General features: G+C 43.5%; 1 protein-coding gene across 6 annotated transcripts in view; it reads right to left on the bottom strand.

Moving 5' to 3' along the window:
• Window positions 1-4,756: 4,756 nt before the first annotated feature.
• The window catches only part of LOC122740281 (voltage-dependent N-type calcium channel subunit alpha-1B-like), a 225,947-nt gene continuing 208,609 nt past the window's right edge, over window positions 4,757-22,094 (bottom strand). For 4 of the 6 annotated variants that reach the window (XM_043982270.1, XM_043982274.1, XM_043982275.1 and 1 more), the window contains 6 exons: window positions 18,507-18,616; window positions 17,455-17,596; window positions 15,588-15,698; window positions 12,449-12,656; window positions 11,034-11,278; window positions 4,757-9,220 (listed from right to left, as the gene is read on the bottom strand). In XM_043982270.1, the coding sequence (XP_043838205.1) occupies window positions 8,672-9,220; window positions 11,034-11,278; window positions 12,449-12,656; window positions 15,588-15,698; window positions 17,455-17,596; window positions 18,507-18,616 (1,365 nt within the window). In that variant the 3' untranslated portion in view covers window positions 4,757-8,671. The remainder of the gene's footprint in view (window positions 9,221-11,033; window positions 11,279-12,448; window positions 12,657-15,587; window positions 15,699-17,454; window positions 17,597-18,506; window positions 18,617-22,094) is intronic. The other 2 variants (XM_043982273.1, XM_043982276.1) reach the window with 2 other exon arrangements.

Raw genomic sequence — 22,094 nt, 5'->3', positions numbered from 1 at the left:
TAGTGATTCTTCTCTGTTCCCTTTTTTGAAATCCAGCATGGCTGACCCCTTAGTCCTGCTCTTCTATTCTCTATGATTTTCAAAGAGCACTATACCTGTTCCTGGGAGCTAGAGCCAATAAGTCCAGAATCATATCCACCAGTTCTTTCAGTACCCTGGTAGGGGGTTCATCTCACAGTAAGGACAGCTAGGTGGTCTGTTATACCTCCCTACTTATCTTAGGTTTCAACTCTCTCTTAGCCATTTTTGTTCTTTGCAGTCCAAGGATTATTCTGCTTGAAAGATAAAAGCAAACTAAGAGTTAAGTGGTTCTATCTTTTTCACATGGTCTTTTAACATCTTGTCTACCCTGTGTAGCACTTCTATCCTTTTTAGTTTTCTCGACTTTAACTAAAAAAAACCAAATCCTCAAAACACTTTTTGTCATCCTTAGCAACACTCATCTCTTTATTTCTTTTTAAAAAATTTTTTTTTTTTTAATTTTAGCAGGGCAATGAGGGTTAAGTGACTTGCCCAGGGTCACACAGCTAGTAAGTATCTGAAGCCGGATTTGAACTCAGGTACTCCTGAATCCAGGGCCGGTGCTTTATCCACTGCGCCACCTAGCTGCCCCCAACACTCATCTCTTTCTAAAGTTTAGCACTCTTAACCCTATTCTTTCTTACAAGATTGTATGTAACATGGTCCTTTCCTGAAGAAGAAATCAGCTACTTTTTCTATGCTTCACTGTCTGCTGTTGCTGATCAAAGTAGGCCTTTTGTGTGATATACTCATGCCAAGCTAGAGAGATTGAGGGCAGTCTTGGCACAGGACAGCATGGGCCACCAGATGTTACTGCATGTTCCAGGTGGGGAATTGGTGGACAGTGAGACCCATGATTCTATCCTCAAATTAGAGTTATTATTCTTGAAGTGAGCTATCACTTAAAAGTAACAAGACTGTATTTAATAGGTTTGGTTATGGATAACTCCCTTAACTATATTCTGACAGGTACCAAGAAAGACACCTGAGTTCAGAATACAGCATTATTATGTAGGGAAAAATAACATGGTTGCAGAAAACATCTCCCTTTCATAGGAGACCATGGTGATTTTCACAGTGGGGATGAAGGTGATCTGTGACTCAAAAATGGAACCTTGATACAAGAAAATGCATGAGATTCTGGAATTTTCTCCAGAGATTATGCTTTAGGTGGAAATAGATTTCACAGCTCTGAGCTAATTCTTCATTCGGGAAGCAGGAGTGACTGGTGAGAACCTCAGATACAAAATGAGGGCCCATGAATAGTGATACTGGTCAAATGAAGGGATTTGACCCTGAAAGAATTAGGTCTCATTCACCCTAAGGCAAACTACTTTTGGGATTAGAGCTCAGTAATGAGGTACTCTGTTGGCATACTAAAGAACTAATTAAAGTGTATGAAGGGAATGAGGGCTACCCAAAATTAGTGATGCAATTAGTGCCCTCCATGATGATTTTAGTCACCAGGGCTGAAAAAAAAACACTCTGCATCTATGAGTTCCGAATGGTAGCTAGGTGTATTCAAAGAAAACATTGCCATCAAGAGCTGCTTACCCAGGGAACATAAGTAGCAGCAAAGCTTTGAATCTTGCGTACATGGATTTCTTATTTCTGGAAAGGGAGAGCAAGAACATAAGTGACATCCTTGTGGGAATTGGGATAAAGACCATCCTACCCAGAATGCACAGTCTTACCCAGCCAGGAATCAGAGGGTTTCCACAGTGGCCAAAATGTTTATCCCTCAGTATGCAATATTACAGTGGATCTGTGATTTCATTGATGTATCCCTTCTGTCTATGCCTTCTCATTCTGTATGATTCTTTATTTTCTCCTATAGATCCTCCACAAAGTATCTATTGTACATGCTGGAGGACTTTCTCTAGATTTTTTTTATAGTAAGAAGGTGCAGCCCTCAGCCTGTCCACTTGTAATCTTTCGGTCTCACTACATGACTAGGACTTGCCTTCTCTTTTTTATGACATATTTCCTTAATAATATCCCTTATGTCACGTCTTGCATTGAAAGAATCCTTCGAAATAGATCACATCCTACTTATGTCCACCATTTCTCTCTATTCCCCTTTGGGTCACATGCAGTTTTTATCGGAGATGGATGGTAGCATGCCAAAATCCACATCTACACAGTAGAACATTTATGTTGAAAATACTGGTTTTTGTGCTTGGTGCGACAGAAAGTTTTGTATAGTTTATCAAATGGAATCCAGCTCACTCTCTTCCTTCTGTTAAATACTGGGTCCAATGTTTGCAGTACCTGTGCCAGATAAGATCACTGATGTACTAACTCAATGGAGTAGCCACAATCTTGGCAAGACACATTTTTACTTTATTAAAATCATGTGGCAAGAATGAAAACAACTTGAGTGCTTGCCTGGTGCCCATGAGATGTAGAAGACCTCCAGCATGCTGGGAGGATCCTTTGTGGAGGACAGATAGAAGAACATTAAATACAGTGAATGCACAGGATGAGAAGGTGCAAATGAGTGCAACCTGCACCAATTAAGGGAAACCCCATATTGACATGCAGATATATTAGAGTAGTCAATATTTCTGTCATTTGCTGCTCTTACTGATTTTAGATTTTTATTCTTTTTTGCATTTTCATTCATTGATCCTTTGTCCTTTAAAAAATCCCTATCTTCCTAATATACCAGTATTAAATATTTAAATAGAAGTATTCTGGCAATTTCCTTAATAAAATTATTAACCAGTTTATTTTGGTTTTTGGTGTTTTGTGCATTATACCCAATGAAGTTTCAGCTTGTATTTCTAGAGAAATTTTATCACTTGGATTTAAAAAATATTACCAAAATTCTTTTTAGCACCGAAAGTCTGCTTTATTTTACTCATATTGATTAAGTTGGAGGCCATGGCAGAAGGGGCTGATCTGGCAAAGTATCCAGTAGAAGCTGTAGTTGCAGAAACCTAGACACCAGGGATAAATTCTGCAAATGAGAGCTGCCATCTTTCCTCAAATTCCAGACTAGGGGTAAGGGTTTCAGCTGCAAGGACCTTGGCAAGCCTGGTAAAGGGAGATAACAGGGCTAGAATCTGCCATTCTGGATGTGGATGACCAGCCATGCTGCCTGAAAGCATGGAGCCTAAAACTTTGGTGCTAGATGGTTGGCCTGGTGGCTGCAGGTGTCTGGAGCTATTGAGTTGAGTAGTTGATCTGTTTTTTACAAGGAGTTTATTTTTTGTTTTTTGGTGAGGCAATTGGGGTTAAGTGACTTGCCCAGGTTCACACAGCTAGTAAGTCTTAAGTGTCTGAGGTCGGCTTTGAACTCAGGTCCTCCTGAATCCAGGGCCAGTGCTCTATCTACTGTGCCACCTAGTTGCCCCTAGTTGATCTTTTTTTTTTTAATAACCACACCATTTGACTCTTAATGAATGAAGATGATCAAATATTAGAATTGCTGGATGAGGAGATAATGAAATTTGAAAAGTCCTTGGACAATTGTGCAATTCCTATTCAGATATAATGCTATAATAACAATGATGAGTCTAATCCTGTGTACCAGACCCCCATCCCCACCGCCTTCCCCCCTCCCCCATCCCAGCCCTACTTTCAGTTTTAATCTTTTGGAATTCTGACACATGGGCCAAACCAAGATGTAGGAATAGATTTGGCAGGGCCTTGAGTCTATCTCTTAGATCTGATAAGCACTTGACACCCTCTCCTCCCCTGGTCTCTTTTCCTCTGCCACTCATTGGACATAGCAATATTTTTAAATGACTCATTTTTGAGGTGTTGAAAACCTGGGAATGTCTTTCAGATTTCAGCACTACTGGTTGCTCTATCCACATCTCACCATTTTGACTCCCAGCCTCACCCCCATCTCAGGGAAGATGTATTCCACCATGGGTTGGACATATGGGTAGTGCTCAGAATTTGTATGAATCTCAAGGAACCCAGAATCCCTGTATGTGAAGGTGAGTTCTGTTTATGCAGCGTTTGAGAGTTGTTCAGTCCTATAGTCTGGCAGCAGAAATGCTGAAACAGTAAGAAAGGCCAGTGGGAGAGGTTTATTAAGCTGTAGTGTTTGACTCAGTAATCAGGATATATGAATTCTAGTGCTGCCTCTACTAATTAATTCTCTATTTGGCTTGAGGCCAGTTTCTTCCCCGTGTTAGGCCTCATTCCCTTACCTGTGATGGGGTGGACTAGGTGGTCTCTAGATTTTCTTTGGGCTCTAAGATTCTATCATGCTAACATTTCTACCTCATTGACACCTCCATCAGAAGTGATATCTCTGAGTATCCCAGGGCACACCACAGACCTGGAATGGACCGCTGTTATACCCAGGACCAAATGAGTTTTCCACTTGAAAGCATTTGAGGGCTAATTCCCATAGGGCAGATTGTGGACATGTGAAAGGACAGGTTTTGATAGCTTCTAGGCCAGGCTTCTTATGTGAATAGCTCTGTCACCCACCTGTGCCACCCAAGCCCTCAGATGATCTGAGGATTAGCATCACCAACAGAGTGAGTTAAGGCAAGACAAGTGGGTTTTCCCTCTACAATTCAGCAATAAAAGAGAATGTAACTGGATCTGAATCTCAAAGAAGTTAATTTCCCCTTTCTAAAAGTATCTCCATATTATTATCACACACCTGTGTCAGCACAGGTACAATTCACCCAGGAGTTATTTCAAGTTAGAAGTGTCCTCAGCACACTGGTGAGCTCCCACCTATAGACCCCACTGCACACATCATCTGGCGCAGCATATTGGTTTGGTTTAGTTTTTGCTAAGTTTTTATTTTAATTCAAGGACTTTGCTTCATACAAAATGTCATTGTAGAAACAACAGCAGAATCCAAAGTTTGGCTGATAAATATGACTCAGGCAGCAAACTAGTCAATCACATAACTTTTTTTTTAAGCCCCAGTTGTGTTGCATGATTGGGACTTATCTTTTTTTAACACTGTTCTTAAATATAAAGTTTTGCAACAAACCCTCAATTTATATCAAATATATTTAAAAATGAACAACTGAAGAATACATCGTATCAAAAAAGTACGAAGATAAACATTTTCCATGCACATACTTGTGTGTGTGTATATATGTATATATGTATATATTTTACATGCAAACATGACTTATTCAAAGTACAGCCACTGCTAGACTGATTCCAGATGCAGAAAACTGGTTGATGCATTTAAAGTTTGGCAACTCACTATGAGATTTGAGATGTAGGCGTATGAAAAGATGGTAAGACCGAACCCCAAGTAAGGAAGACAGGACGATGGGAACAGTGTTCTGGTTTCCTTTCTCCTCTTCCCTTAGTTCCCACCAAGTGGAGGAATGGACTAACTCAGGACACTCCTCCCCACCCCTCCTCATCACCCTGAGAAAGGATACAGATGAGAAACTGAGGCTGTGGAAAGTGACAATCAGGTCTAGGCAAGACTGTAAATGACCTAACACCTTCTATGAAAACACAGCCATGGTACTGTACAGAATTTTCACTTTTTTTCTTACTGTGAAAAGTAACACAGGAAAGATGGGGAAATAGGTGGGGTGCTGGGGCTAGGGAACAAAAAGCCCAATGCCCCCCCAAAAAAGGTCCTGCCACCTTTCACTGTGGGAACAATGGCCACATATGCCATTAGGGACTGTCTTTTGCTTTTTAGCTCCTTGAATTAAAATCCTCTGGCTCCTTTAAAATGCCAGAATGTTGTGCCTTTGTGTTGAGGGAAATGTATCAAACATTTGGTCACAATTATGCTGAGCCCCAAACAGAGAATCCAGCAGGTAAAGCCACAGAATGGATGAAAGTCTTGTTCCATTGGTTGCTTTTGAGTGTCATTGTGTTGCATAGCCCTAAGGGTTAAATTATACCGCTCAACATACCTCAACATACCTCTCTGCACCTCGTGGCATTGTTGTACACACATGCACACACACACAGGTGCACACACACCTCAGCATACCTCGGGCACCATGTAATGCGTCAAAGTTCACACATGCATTCACACCAAAGTTGTCTTTTAGTAGAACCCAGGGATGAGAACTAGTGGACATTTAAAAATAAGTCAACTACAAAAGCATCTGAACTTTGGAAATGTAAACACTAAAGGAAACAGTGTGAGGCCCTTGGTCTCCATCCACACTTATTTTCCAGAAGACAAAGGGTTTGAAAGCCTTCTGGGTCATTCCCTAAGGAGTTCCCCTGTACAAAGCTTGCTTTGCAGATAACTATCAAACTTCCACTAGTATTTGTCTTTCCTAGCTTTCCCTCCCTCCCTCCACCTGTGCTCTATGGACAAGGCTGGAAGGGCACAGGTGCTGGTCTGGCTGCTCCAAGCAGACCTAGGCAGAGGCTGAAAGGGTCATCCATCCTGTGGCCATGGACTAAGCTTTCCCTTGGGGAGTATATTTTGTGTGCTGCCGTATAGCTATTCCCTCAACTCCTATGCCACAGCTTTTTGCCCATTCATCTCTTCTTTACCCCATTTGTCTCTTCCTCTGGCTCTCAAGGTACAAGGTTTGAAGAAGCTGCCCGGTCATTCCCCAGTGCCTGCCTTCCTCCTGCCATTTCAGTCAGCCAGCATGGTACAATGTAAAAGAATGCTGGATTGCAAGTCAGAGGAGCAGTTCTAATCCCTGCTCTGCCACTTATTATCTGTAGGACGGAGTCACTTAATCTTTCTGGCACTCAGTAAAATGAGGGAGTTAGACCAGATGACCTCTCAGGTTCTGTCCAGGTCTGAATCTATTCCTCTATGATCCTTGTCCTTTCACTGACTATCTCCCCACTCCCACCCCCCAATCACTGTCTTCACTTCTAACTACCCACTCCCCTCTTTATCTGGAATGAGAATTCTCTTCCCCTCCCTCCCCCACATACACTCATAGGTAAACATTCACTACCATCACCACCCCCACAGGAAAAAAAAATAGATGTCTCATCCCTGAGAATCAGATTGTGAACAGGAAACAATGAACAATCCTCTCTTACCACACTCCGAACAAACTACACACCACACAACATTGTCAGAACTTCCCCAACCGAGGGAATGGTAGCCATGAGAAGAGCCTGTTTTCTATTTACTATCCCAAGGTTTCCACCCTACTTTCTACTGGTTTGTCTCTTGGCCACACCCTCAGTGCTACCCAAGGATGGGGGGAAAACCCCTACTTTTTCTTTTTACAAGTTTGATTTTTTTTTCTCTCGGGCTTAAACTTCCCATCCAACAATATACAAATTAATTCTTTGTTTTCATCAGTTTTTCAGTTGGTTCCTGTTTTTAACAGTGTCTGCAAAACACACACATGGAGATTTCATACAGGACTCAAGCATGACAGGCCTTCCAGGTTCCTTCCTCCCCCACAAGGCTGGATGAAGGAAAGCAGGAGGCTGCATTATCAATGTGAAACATTTCAAAGGTTAGGCACTTGGTAGTGAGTGACTGGAACAGTGGACAGAGTTTGTAGGACCCAGAATGACACTGGACGAATTCTCTACATGAGATCATTTTCCTTGTTTACTGTACAATTTACAAAAATGCACACAATGAAAAATTAGTTCTAGCTCCTGGATGGATATAAAACCAATTACATTTACTTCCCCCCCACCCTCTCCCTTTTCTTCTCTTTTTCTGTGCCTCCCCCTCCCTGGGCGGGGGAAAAACAAACAGAAAAAAAAAGAAAGAAAGAAAGAAAGAAAGAAGGCATATCTAAACCAGACAAAATGGTGAGGGGGTGGGGTTGCAGTTGGAAAATAGAATCAGCAGCAAGGGCTCTTTCCAGATAGTCCTCGTCAAGTTTTGTTATATGTCCTTAGGGGAAGGAGGACTGAGCAGCTTTGTGTGAGATCTCTGTGGTGGTTTGGTGATATAATGTATGAGTCAGCAAAGGTGGACGTGTCATATGAATGCAGAAGAAGTCTGCCGGCTTAAGACACTTTGAACTTCAAGGTTTGGACGCCTTGGAAAAGAAGAGCTTTTAAAAGCCATTAGGTCTAAATGAATCCCCTGCCAGCCTTAGCTCTCGAGAGCTTTTAGGTAGATTCTGCCCCCTCATCACATTGGACAAGAATTAGACCTCCTTAAAAAAAAAAAAAAGCCCAGATCACAAATACTATAATCCACAAATCAGATCTGTTCTATGTGGGGTAAAGGTCCACCATCGCCTTCTTGGCCACTGATATAAATTTCAAATGTATGGTATGAGACTCAGCAAGGCAGCGGACAAGGGAGGGATGGAAAAAAAACCACATCCCTTAAAAAAAAAAGATTTTATTGATCTGTCCAGTGCAGAGAGAGAGAGAGAGAGAGAGAGAGAGAGAGAGAGAGAAAGACACAGACAGACAGGTAGAAAGTCAAACAAGGTAGAAAGATAGAGTAACACAGAAATAAAGTCAGAGAGAGAAAGACAGAGGCACAGAGACAGAGACACATAGTGAGAGGAAAGTGGAAGAGAGGGAGACATAAAAGAGCAGCAGATTTCCCCCACAAAGCAGTCTTGGGGGGCAAGCTCCTTCCGTGTCATCATGCTAATTGCCTCTGCAGTCCCGAGCATACCCAGGTTTGGGGGAGGGAGGGACCCAGCCTTCAGATGATAAAACTCATCAACTGTAACACACACAGACCTGCCAAGTTGGGTGTGTGCTGTGTGTTTTTGCCGGGATGCTAGCACCAATCGTCTTCATCGGCTTGGTGATAATAACTCTGCCGTGCCCTGCTGCTGCCAGTCCCTGGGCCGGAGCTGAGCCCCAGACTGCAGTGGTAACCATTGGGCACACGACGGAGATGGTGGGACTGGGAGGTCAGAGAGGACACATAGGAAGTCCTCGATGATCGGCCCGAGTTGGTGGCGACGGCTTCCTCAAAAGTGAGTGTGTCCTCTGGCAGGGCCCGGTAAGAGGAATCACTGTGGTCACGGTGCCCCAGGTATGGGTCAGAGCCAATCCGAGACACTGGGGTTGGCGGCTGGCTCAGAGAATCCCTCTGGAGCAGGGTGTTGTGCTCAGAAAGGCCTCGGCTGAGCCGTCCCGGGGAGAAGGTAGGTAGGCTGGTCTGGAAACCGGTGAAGTGGACAGGCGAGGAGTTCGCAGTCTTGTATGTGATGCTGGGACGGGGGGTCAGAGGTGTCTGGGGGAGCTGCCTCCGCCCACCACGGCCCGGTGTACTAGCACCAGATGTTGACAGCAAGGGGCTCCCATTAACTGAACCACTACCCTACATGAAAATTGAACAGAGCAAATCAAAAATAAAAACACAGACCAGACAGACACAGAGCCACACAGTACACATGGAAGGTGGGGGTAGAAACGGGGTTGGGGTGGAGCAGGGGGGACAAGTGACAAGAGCAAAGGACAGACCCAGGAGTGCCAAGGCACAGGGAACAAGGGAGGGGAAGATGGCAACACATAAAACCAAAGTACAGACGACCACAGTTAAGGGAAGGGAAAGTAAAAAAGCGATTTAAAAAGAGATGTAAGGTGCTGAAAAGTTAAAGCCAGAGAGTGACCAATTAAAACAGGAATATCTGTCCCACTTGGGAGATGCTGCAGAACAGAGACTGACTGACTCACTAACAAGTATAACACCAGAGTAAACAGTAGATGGGATTGGGAAGAGGGGGTGGATCAAAACAAAACAAGTTACAACTCTCACTATCACCAGCATGAGCAGTTATATCTGGGAATTGTGGGGAAAGGATATGCCCAAGGTTTGCAATTTGGGGGAAAACCTGCTATAGAAATACCCTTCCTCGTCGGGCCTAGGGCCAGACTGGCTGCTTCTTATAATGTGTCATTATATAACTGAAAATTTTTTTTTTTAATCTTAAGCTTTCATTTTGCTATCCCTTGATGGTTCACAAAACTGTGGTAGCTACTGGATTTGTTTTTCTGAGAAGACAAAGCTTTCCTTGAAAATTAACACCCTCCTGGGCGGGGGGGGGGGGGGATAGGAGGAAACCTGGGACTTTTTGTCTACCCAAGGCCCTCTGGGTCAGAGGGAAGTGGATAGGAGTTGGCTATTGTGGATGGACTGTGAACCCCGTGTGAACTGGTCCACAGAAAGGCCCTCTGGCCTGCCTCCCCACAGACAGTATGACAGCTGGGATCAGAGAAAGCTGAGGGCTGAATCTCCATAGAAAGGATGAGAACAAAGGGTTGGGGGAAAGGGCCAAAGTCAGATACCTCACAGAAGAGGTGAAAGCCAGAACTAAGAAAGATGGTTATGATTCTCCAGAGAAAGGGTGAGAGTCAGCACTGGCTAAGGTCACAGATAAGGTGAGAGCCAGGGCTGAGGATGTGGCTGAAATCAGATCCCCTGCACTTAAAGGGTGAAGAAAGAACTCAGGGAGAGGCTGAGATCAGTCACTTCAAAGTAGGAGGCAGGGTTGAGGAAGCTGTAGCTAGTTCTTCAGCTCCGGGCTCAAACCTCAGAGTATCCTGACCAAACTTTGTTCAGGTGAGGTGTTGGCAGGACAGGACAGGACAGAAGTAGACAGGACACACAGGTTGTGAGAGCAGGGATGGAGGAAGAGGGAGAGAGGTGGGATTGGGCACTGATGGTGTTCTGTGGGGCTTCATCACTCTTATCTGAAGAGAGCAGGGCCCAGGCCTACCCCCTCAAGGCCCCAAACTTGGGCCTTGGGTGTATCTTCACTACTTTCCAGTCAATAGCTCAACTGGATTGGGACAACTGTGGGACTTCATGAATTGACATCTTCCTGGTTCCACGGCAGTGACCCGGAAAGGGGCTTGTGGTTCACTTAGATGCCCCTAAACGCTCACCTATGCATGTAGGGACCCAACAGTCTTATGTCTGGTGATATCCTTCAGGACAGGGGCGGGGAGATCCCCTTCTCTTCTCCCATTCAGTTAACTCCCCAAATCCTTCCTGCCCTGCCTCGTTGAGGCTGATAACCTTTGCCATTGAGGTTGTCTGCTCTATGTGCAGAAGGGGCATGAGCTCCAGGCATGGTTTAATTCCTCCCGGTTGTCACCCCACCCCTCTCCCAATATCTCCAGCCTCTCACCTGTCTATGGGGACCTGGCTCCTGCCCCCCAGGAGGTGACGTGGGACGACTCCCATTGGAGGATTTGGGCTGTGATGGGTCCCGGCTCCCAAATCGGTCACAAGAGTAGAAACGCTGCTTTTCTGAAGAGGAGGAAGAGAGCTGCTTCCGTTCTTGGGATCGCCCCCTTTCTTGCTTCCTCTCATGCTTACATGGGGCTGGACCTTCCGCTGAATGAGCTGCCATCCCCACGCTGTGGTTTGGTGCTAAATATAGGATGGAGACACTCAGCCAGGGACAGAGCAACTGGGAAAGACATTTCACCCACCTCTGCCTCACCCCACCTTCCCCATTTCATTCATCCCAGCCATAACTTAGCCTCTCTGGGCCTCGGGTTTTTTATCTGTAAAATGAGATCCAAGAGTGGACTGGATAACTACTAAGGTCACATCCAGCTCTAAATCTATGATTAATAGACATAGGTTCACCCTCTGCTAAGATATCACCCAACAACCCTATCATAATCCTTCCAGAGTCTACATTAACCACCACCCCAATCTCAAGCTCAGATTCTATTACAATTCTACCACCCATTCACCTCCTACCCCAACTCCCCTCTCATCCAACTTCTCCATCCCAATTCCCTTTTTGCATCTCCATCCAATCCCCCATCCTTAGCCACCTTTCCCATCTCTTCACCCAAGGAAGTCTCAGACTCCCTAGCTACTAGATATGGCCTCTCTAGATGTAGGCATAGCCCTAAAGCATGGCATCCCTCATTCCTAACAACTAATACATTGTCTTCTCCCTTTCTAAAGTGGGTAACTAATCCAGGAAAGGTGTCAGCCAGCACTTTGGCCAACAGCCCTCTGAATTGATGGTGGGAGGCCAGCAAGCATGGTAGGAAAATCTTGCCTGCCCAGACCAGCCCCACAGGGGCCTCTGTGCCTGGTAGACATAGTCCTCAAATGGACAGGTTAATTCTTATACCATGTGAACTCTGCACAGGTAAAAGTTATCAGACAGACTCTTTATTGCCCCATTCAGGCCATATCTAGTCTGGCCTCTTGTTGCAGATATTAAGATTCACTTCTCAGTTCAAGTTCTTTGTAGGCCATGAGAGTGAGGTCAGATTCTCTCCCCTCCTTCCTGGGCTCTAAGTTCAAGAGGAGTTGCATACAGTGAAGTGACTTGCCCAAGGTTTCACAGGTAATAAGTAGAAGAACTGGGATTCAGACCCTAATCTTCTAACCACAAATTCAGTGTTCTTTCCACTATACTATGCCACTTCATATATATGTTCAAGAACATATGGGCATATTCTTTGTAAAGTACTATCCAAGCATAATGTTTTTACCACGTTATAGGCCCCTCAATAAATATTTGTTGAATAAAAAATTTATTATTTTTTTAAAAGAAGAATTGTATAGACTCACCCCCATCTCCATCTGCTGACTGACTAGGACATTTGTCCAAAGACTTCTGCTTCTTATCCCTGCGTCGGTGACAACGATGATGGTGGTGATGCTGAGGCTGGCCTGAGGATACACGTTCCAGGCCATATTCATAAAGGTGGGAGCCATGTGGGCGCTGTGGGGCCAGGGTGGAGATGGAGCGCTTCATGGGGCTTGTGTCTGGAATGGGCTGTTGGAGGGATAAGAGGAAGACATTAACTTTGTTAGCCAAACCCACTTGCAATTGGGGAAACAGAGTCAAGGGAATAGATATAGGGAAGAGAGGAAGGAGAGGAACAGAGGAGCATGGAAGGAAAAATAAGGCAGGAGAGCCAAAGGAAGAGATATGGGATAGGAACAGAGGAATAAGAGCTGTGGGATTGCTGGAGGAAGCCACAGTCATCATCTAAGCCTCATTCCTAAGGTGTATCAACATTCCCTCAGCACCTAGAGCTGCCTGTTATCCCCAAACCCTGAATGTTCCTTGACATCCTGGCAATGCTGAGTTCAATTGTATTCTCTTTAGCTGCCAATTATTAAAGGACCAGGATCAACAGCAGAATTGAAAGTTGCCCAACATCATCCCATCCCCAGACAGGAAGTCCAGACTTTAAAATAGCTGGAGACCAGAAAGCAAAGTAGTCAAGGAGGATTTGGGGCGGCTTGAGCCCCTTACTTCTCTATTGGTCCATCCTAATCTAGGTTACTGAGTAGGCAGGATCAGAATCTTGCTACAAGGTCCTAGAGCTGGTGTAAATCTCTCTGGGGGGACAGACTTTCACCTTTACCCTTAGATTCAGAGTTGTTCTTCCTTTTCAAGAGGCAAGACTTAGCTGGTCCAATGGAGCTGAAGCCTATGTGGCTTTGGGCTAGGGAACAAAAGGCTATAGTCTCTTTCCAAGGGGCTGTCTCATCTCTGCTGGCCACCTTCCCCCCACCCCCCACCCCGAGCACTTTATTCTCCTTCCTCATATGCTACATGTAAGTCCCTGAGCCTCTACAGGAAGGTGATTCTGGAACAGCTTTACTATATCCAACTCTCTCCATCTAGGAAAGGAAGAAGCCAATCACAGAGAGCCAGAGCAGTGTGTGGAAAGCTTAGCTATGGCTAGTCAAGATACTGATTCCTTTAGCAGGCTTCTTTGGGGCATCCCCTCCCTGCAATTACTAAGGGAGACAGATCTGAGAGGCTATTTCCAGAGATAAATGGCAGCCATGAGATAATATCATGTGGAAACTGAGGGACTCATCCACAGCCCTGAGTAGCATGGAAAAGGGTGGGCCTGTGCTCGAGATCTCACTCACAGAGACCAATCAAGGATACCATTCCTCTTTGACTCAAGGACTGTAGGGCTGCAGACACATCCTAAGCCAAGCACTCCCACAAGAAGTATACCAAGCAGGAAGAGGAAAGAGCTCAAGAACAACAGGTCTTCATAGATGCAGAATAGGAGGCAATATAGTTTAAGCTACATACTGCTAGGTAACTCCCAGGCGATCGCGTTTGGCTCCTCTGCACACACGGCGGACAAGATGAGGGACAGAACAGCCAGTGGTAAACATCAGGGCAGATGTGCGGCAGATGTACGGTGGACAGACAACGGGATGAATGAGGGGAGGGAGAGGGTGATGGGAGGGAGGAACCAAGAAACGAGGAGGACAAAGGGATTAAGTAGAAGAGAAATAGGAGAAGGAAGAGAAGAGAAGAAACAGGGAGGAGGAAGGACATGTAAAACAATGGAAAATGAGATTAGAAAATAGAAGTACAAAAGTCAGAGAGAAAGAGAGAATGCAAAGAGACATAAGTAGCCATCAGATGCCAAGGAAAGAAGAAGAAAGAAGATTTATTAAGGAAAACTCCAAATAAAATGTCAAGGACCAGAAACGACATAGGAAGGATGGGGTGGGAAGTGCAAGGAGGAAAAACACACAGAGGGCACTGGTTATTCAAGGGAAGCTACAGATATACAAGTATCTTACACTTCCCCAAGGCTTCCAGAGCTCAGACTTCCAACAGGATGTTTCTAGCTACAGCTCTGAGGAAAAAATGCTCATTGGCCACTGAAGTAGTTGCCACTGCTCACTTGCCTAAGTGGGAGGTAGCAGAGAGCTACTATTTCACAGACCAAAATGTCATTTCAGTCTGGCCGGCTCAGAACCCTATGGAGAAGACTTTCTCCCAGCCCCACATCACACCTGGGGACCCTTGAGGTGGTTAGTTTCCCACCTCCTATTATATGGCTCTTACAGATCCCCAATGACCATGGACACTTGGCTTTGTGGTCTCCTGCACCCTTAGGGTAAGAAAAGGGCCAAATTCAGAGATCAATAACCTATAGAATAGGGCTTTACTGTCATCTAAGTCCCCTAGGGAGGACAAAACCCCCAGATATTCCCCCAACTACTGTTAGGTTCATTAGTTTACTAGTTCTGAAGCTTAATGGGAAATCCACCCAAGGGCTCCAGCTACCATTGCTCACCATACAAAATAGCCATGACAGAGCTTAAAATCAGGCTAAGTTTCGGACTCAGTCTTTTGGCTTCAACAGGAAGCCAAGGTGCCTATGCCATGCCCCACAATTGCAGAAGGAGCTAGGTAAGCCTCACTAGAAAAAGGAAAAGATAGCTTCATATGTTCATATATGTAGATGTGAGAATATTCAGTGTAGGTTTGTACATAAGTATTGGGAAGTGGAAATTATTTTTAAAAAAACAACTTTTCAAACTGAACTGCTTTGGGAAAATCTTTTGAGGTGTCAGGGTAGTGTCTGGGCTCTGTAAGCCAAGAGGCTGAAAACGATCCCTTACTCCATGCTTAAGGCTTCCTGATCTCAAAAACTAGTGTGAGCCCTGGGCAGAGATTCTGGGATGGAGGGAGAGCACAGGGCAGGTCCAGAGGTTCTAGAATCTGAAGTGCAGATGCTCTGGGATCAACCTTAATAGTGAATTGACATAGGGTTCAACTAGGCCTTTCCCAGAATGTTGGCCAGTGCTGGGGAGTGCAAGACAACCGCCTAAAGACATCTGTGAACAAAGAAGCCTAAAGGAAAAGAAGAGTTGTCCTCTCTAACCTAAGTGAATGTGAGTCCACCCCTATACACACTCACATGCATGAGCTCACCTGCATCTCTGCAGCCAGACGGGGCATGGAGGCTGCTCGGCCCTGGCTCTCTAGTCCAGGCTGGGGCTCACCACTGGTGACATCCTGGGCTATCTCTTGCATCTCTACAGCCTGAAGGAATCACAGTATTAGGTTAGTGGCCAGAAGCCCAAACTTATAGTTCTTTCCTCCCAGTTCAGGGAAATAACTCCTTGAGGTAGGGTAGAAGAAGCTGAGCAGTGCTCTGGACTTGTCCAAGAAAATCACTCCCTTCCACCAGAAATACCCCAAGCTGCCCCTGGAGAGAAAAGCAATGGTACTGATCACAGACAAGGGGAGAAAAAAGATTCACCCTCCCAGATAAGAGATTTGAGTAGCCACTGAGGTGTTTTGAGATGAGCTTATGGGATCTCTTCTTAAAGAGACAGAAGGCTAAGAGCCAAAGGAAGTTCCAATTGGATCAGACAAGGCTTCAAAGATACACAATCACATAAGCATGCATGCAGTCATACTCAGTACAAACACATATACACACACACTCTTATATATAATCAATCTGCTTCCATGTTAGCAATGACCTGCTATACATCTCCACCTGGATGTCCTATTGGAAATAAATCCAAAATAGAATCTATCATCTTCTCCTCTAAGCCTGACTCTTCTCCAAATTTTTCCATTGAGCACATTCTCCCAGGCTTGGGATCTCACAACTATTCTTGACTTTCTTCCCATACAGCCTATATCCAATCAGTTGCCTCCATAATATCTCATATTCATTCTCCATCTCTCATAGCCACCTTCCCATAATCTCTTGCTTAGACAATACTAGCCTCCTAATTCTTCTTCCTGCTTCCAGTCTCTACCTTTTCATTCTCATAAATGTGTGCATATGTATATATGTATACATATATACCTGTATATGTGTGTGCATGCATGTATATGCATGTATATACCTATATATTCTGCATATGTATATACACATGTATATATTGTATATGTGTATATGCATGTGTATATGTGTATACCTGCATATGTATAAGCATATACGTATATGCATGTGTGTATATGCGTATGCTTATGTGCCTATGTCTATGTATGTATGTATGTATGTATGTATGTATGTATGTATATATAGCCATCTTCCATTTAGCAGATTTATATTCCTAAAACAAAGGTCCTTACCCATTTCTCCACTGATCAAAAAAATCTTTGGTAGTTCCCTATTGCCTCTAGGATAAAATACAAACTTTTCAACTTGGAATTTAAAGCCCACCACAATGTGGCTGTCAGACTTATTTAAATTAATTCCTTTGTTCACTCTACATTTCAGCCAAAGTAGATTGTGAACTGTTCCCTGAACTAAATATTTCCTCTTGTCACCACATCTTTGCATAGACTGTCCCTCATGCCTAGAATGCACTCCTCACTATCACCTCTTAGACTCTATTTTCCTTTAAAACTCATTTCAGGCATCACCTGCTATGTGAAGCCTATCCTGACCTTGTCTCCCACCCCACTCCATGTATCTAGTTAGTTTCATCTCCTTAAATTATCTTTTCTTTACTTATCTGCATACATATCTTATCTCACCCAATAAGTTCTCAAGAGACTGGGACCATTTCTATTTTATTTTTGGCTGCCTAGCACAGTGCCCAGTAGACTCCTAGAAAATATTTGTTGAATTATTTCACAAGTATATTTTGAAATGCACACAGACCCATAAATAAACCAATACACACAAACATGCCCTACACACCAAGAAGGAAATGCATTCTGTACACTGGCAGTCACACCTCTTTACAATTGTTGCAGAGGGGACACTATTTACTCCCCTGGCTAAGAGGACTACTGCTGGGTCCCCTCCCCACCCTTTTCCCCCACCGCACACCCTCACTTGTTTGCTTGGTTGTCCCACAGGAATTTCTGCAGAATGACCACGCTCCAGGGGCATTCTGGTCTCATAGCAGACATCCTGGGTACGCTGGGTGCCCCAAGAAACAGATTCCTTGATGCCACTTCCTGGGTGTGGTCTATTGAAAGACAGAAAAAAATGGGGAAAGCATTTGAGACAAGAGTTTAGAAAAAAGCTACACAGGAATAAATGATCAACTCTGAAAATATATTGGGGGGTCATATGGTTATCCTTGCAATATGGTATTTCTTATATCACATTTCTATGTTGCTATTTCTCAAACTAGAATATGTCCCTGGAAACTAGGTGGAAAGTGATCTGCCATATATGATGAAACCACTGGAATTTAGTGTGGTGTCAAATTGTATTTGAAAATGTCTTCCCACAACACATCTTCCCATCATGGGCTTTAGAGTAGGACTAACTAGAGAAATAACCCCATGTCCCATTATATGATCTTTTTGTGTGTGTGTGTGTGTGTGAGGCAATTGGGGTTAAGTGATTTGCCCAGGGTCACACAGCTAGTAAGTCTTAAGTGATTGAGGCCAGATTTGAACTCAGGTCCTCCTGAATTCAGGGCAGATGCTCTATCCACTGTGCCACCTAGCTGCCCCTATATGATCTTTTTTTTTTTTGAAGCAGAACCAGGTCCCTCTCTCAAATCTTTTCTATTCCCTATCTCTTTAGTGTACTGTCCCTTTTTCTGAGTACTGAAACTCAGAAGGGAAACCAAGAAACAGGTAAAAAAAGATTAATTCTGCAAGTCCAGGGGTCTGTTCTTTCCAGTCATAGAATGACCTTTTCCTTAAAATCTCTCCCTCCTCAGGACTCCATGAGGTTCTCCTTTTCCACATACTGCTCTTACAGATCATCTCCCAGATTCAGAACCAAGGACAGCTCTGTGTTCTTTCTGAGAGAGTACCACTGAGGAAGAGGAAGAGCTGAGGTAGCGTTAGTGAGACTTCCTGTCCTGTTACTATCTCCTGACACAGTAGCTCTGCAGCCTTCAGACAAAGCCCAGTACTCACAGGGCTCCACCATTGCTGAGGGAGGTCGAACTCTTCTGTTTCAAGAAAACTCTAGCACCTCGGAGCACAGCAGGTTGGCCTTGGGTGTGGAACAGAGACACAGGACCTGTCTGCAACAGAAAGATTATGTATGGGTACTGGAAGAGGCCTTTAAGGAGAAAAAAAGAAGACATAACTTGAATCCTAAGGCCAACTGGCCAAGAGTGGAAATTTCTATGCCCAGACCTGGCTGGTTAGTAGCTAGAGAAAACCAGGTCCTAAGAAAACTGATGACTTATTACAAAAAGATCCTGAGAGTAGGGTGCATAGAAAGGTACTGTCTACCGTGTTGTTTTACATATCATCTGTACAGTCCTCATTCAGTGTACAAATACACTGAAATACAAATACAAATACACAGAAATTCCATCCTGCTTTTTGGGTTCTGAACAAGTTTCAAGAGTCAGGAATAGGTATTTTGGTACAATGATAGACAATGTAAAATTCCAGAGGAAAAAATGGGACTAGGTGGTGGCTCCCAATGCTGCACCTTGAGGCTCTTGCTGAGAACAGTGATGGGTCCCTTGGGTATCTCATTCTGTTGTATCCAGTGTTGTGTGGAATGGGTACAAGAACTCTAGCAGGGAAGATAACAGGCCATAGAATCAGAGATTTGAAGGGAATGAAGAGGGCATCTAGTCTAATGAATACCTAAGTAGGAATCCTATCAACAATATCCCAGGCATATGATTATCCAGCTTTTCCTGGAAGACTCCTTAATAATGGAAAACTCATTACCTCCTGAGGCATCACCTTTAACTTTTGATAATACTAATTGTTAAGAAGTTTTTTCTTATATTGAACTGAAATTTACCTCTCCAACTTCTACCTATTACTCTTAGTTCTGACTTCTAGAGACAACATCAAATCTAATCTCTCTTCCAAATGACAGTCATTGAAATACTTGAAACCACCTGTCATGTCTATCCCTAAGATTTCTCTTCTCTAGGTTAATCAAACATCTGCCTATTAGCTGGATGTTCAATGAGGAAGGCCTACCCAGGCCTTTAATCCCTACTTGAATTAAAGGGAGAGGGCATAGGGCACTTGATCAGCCAAAAATCTGTGACCAACAGTCAACAGTATGTAAATTCTCACATTAGATCATTAAGATGTGAGATAAGTCAAAGATAGAGTGGCTTATCCCTGGCACTATCCCTATCCCACTTCTAAAAACATGCCACACAACAGGCCACTAGCCAACCAGAAATAAATGAGGAAAGAATTTGAGTAGATTCCTAGGCTTAACTTCTATACTAGAATACAAAGAGAAGTTAAAGACTTAGAGACATCTCTACCTTTTGAAACTGAGATACAAAAAGGACAACCATATTCTCTTTTGAGAGAGAGTCTATTGATTGGTACCCCTTTCCAAAAGAATTCTGGTCCTATCAACTATGTCTAAACTCAATGAGAATTTCTAGGCTATCCAGTTCTCCAAATGATCAGTCAGAGCCTGAGCAGTGTTGTCTAGGTGTGGGAGAGACAGATCCTGTATACCTACATGCCCTGACACCCTAGCAAGATGATCTCTAGTGTCTATATAGGGGATAGATAGATAGCATATGCCTGTGTCTCCTGAGGATGCAACATTATTATTTCTAAACTTAGCCTGAATGCCTCTGGGGGTTCAACTGAGATTTTTATAGCTTCAATATCCCATTCCCTATTTTGATGTTCTCCTTGGAGCTACACATGTTTCATATCTACCCCAAACTAGCTCTCCACCACCACTACCACCACCACACTACTCTCCTAGTGATACAGCCTTGAAACTGGTTATCTTTGACTTCCTCCTCTCTTCTGTTTCTCACACTGAGTTAGTTGCCAAGTCCTGTTGATTTATCCTTATAAATGTCCCTTTTATATATCTTTTTTCTCCATTTCCATAGCTACCCCATTTGGCTAACCCCATATCACCTAATGCCTAGATTGTGGTCATAGTTTGTCAGTTGTCCCCCTTTCCTCCAATTGCTTCCCATCTTTAATTTATACTGAATAATTTTGCAGATTAACCTTCCTTAAAGTACCACTTTCATCACTGTCTCCCCTAACAATAATTGTGCACATTTCTATAGTGCTTTAAGGTTTATAATGCACGTTCTGCACAACCCTGTAAGGTAGCTAATAAAAGTGTTGGGACTATTGTACATGTAAGGAAGTTGAGGCTCAGAATAATTAAATGACCCACAATTATACAGGTAATAAATCTCAGAGATGGGATTCAAACTCAGGTTATATACATCTAGTCCACATGTTGCCTCTCTTCTATCCAACCTGATTTCCCCCTCCTCCCCAAAAGAAATCTTCTGTTCAGATATTCTAAATTTCTCAGTATTCTCTGAATTTGTCTTTGAATTCCCAACTTTAGACCTTCACTTATGTTCTACTTTTTCTTTCAAGTCTTTAAATCTTACCTATCCTTTGAAGTCCAATTTATTCTGTGAAGCCTTCTCTGACTTCTCTAGCCCTAATTAATATCTCTTTTCTTAATCAATAGAAATTTCAATTTACATAATACATACTAGTATTTAATTATAAATTGCCTTATGTTAATGGCTAAATAAGTATCTTGTGTGCAACAGGCTTGAGTGTACAGATAAACCAGAAGTGTGAAGAAGATAGGAATTATGTCTCATACTTCTATATCTCCAATAATGACAAGCACATCCCCTTTACTCCCCATCACTCACTCTCTGCACTTTAGCTAGGATGTAAGGCAATGACTCCAAGCTATTCTGTCATAACTCAGATGAGCAGGATATGTTGTAGATTCTCAATAAATCCTTGTTGATTGGCTGATGAAAGGGGCCAGGTAGGAAAGAATAGATGGGAGGGGAACAGAAATGGCAATTGCTCCTAAGAAGCATAATACAGACAAATTGTCATAGGTAAGTTGTACAATCTCATCAGATGAATACAAATGATATGTAAACACAGGTTATTTGGAAACTACATGGTAGCCTATCTATTTTGTCTATCCAACCCCCTGAATGTCATCTTTTTGAGAGCAGGTATTGTTTCATTTTTGTCTTTGCACTCTCAGACCTAGCATTGCACATAGAAAGCACAATGCCTAACCCATAGTAATGTTTGATGAAATGAACTGGATGTGGTCATCAAGAAAATTCAGTTGTTACCAGAATATCAGTTCCCAGAGGGCAGTGTGCAGTACATGGCACCATGAGGACAACTAGGCAATAGGAGATCAGCTCTAAACCAATTCTAATAGCTTCCTTGATCTTGCCAACAGCTATGTGCAGGAGGTAGGGGAAGGTGATATACAGAAAGATCCCCATGTAGAGCACTGTATATAATGGACAGATCTTATAGTTCAGCCTTAAGGCCAGGGCCAAATGGCCTCCTTCAGGGGCTGGTAAAGTCTCCATGCTGTACCACATCATTCACCACTTTCCTCCTCATCACTCACTCTCCTGAGGTTTAGCCAGGATGCAGGCAGAGCCTCCCAATCTAGTCTCATACAATTAAACCTCTCAAACAGGATGCATATTTGAGAAAGGTTACTGATCAGTCATTTGTAATTTCTCT

Source organism: Dromiciops gliroides, chromosome 2 (assembly GCF_019393635.1).
Source record: "Dromiciops gliroides isolate mDroGli1 chromosome 2, mDroGli1.pri, whole genome shotgun sequence".
NCBI classification, from domain to species: Eukaryota; Metazoa; Chordata; class Mammalia; order Microbiotheria; family Microbiotheriidae; genus Dromiciops; species Dromiciops gliroides.
This window is presented reverse-complemented; position numbering and strand designations above follow the sequence as displayed.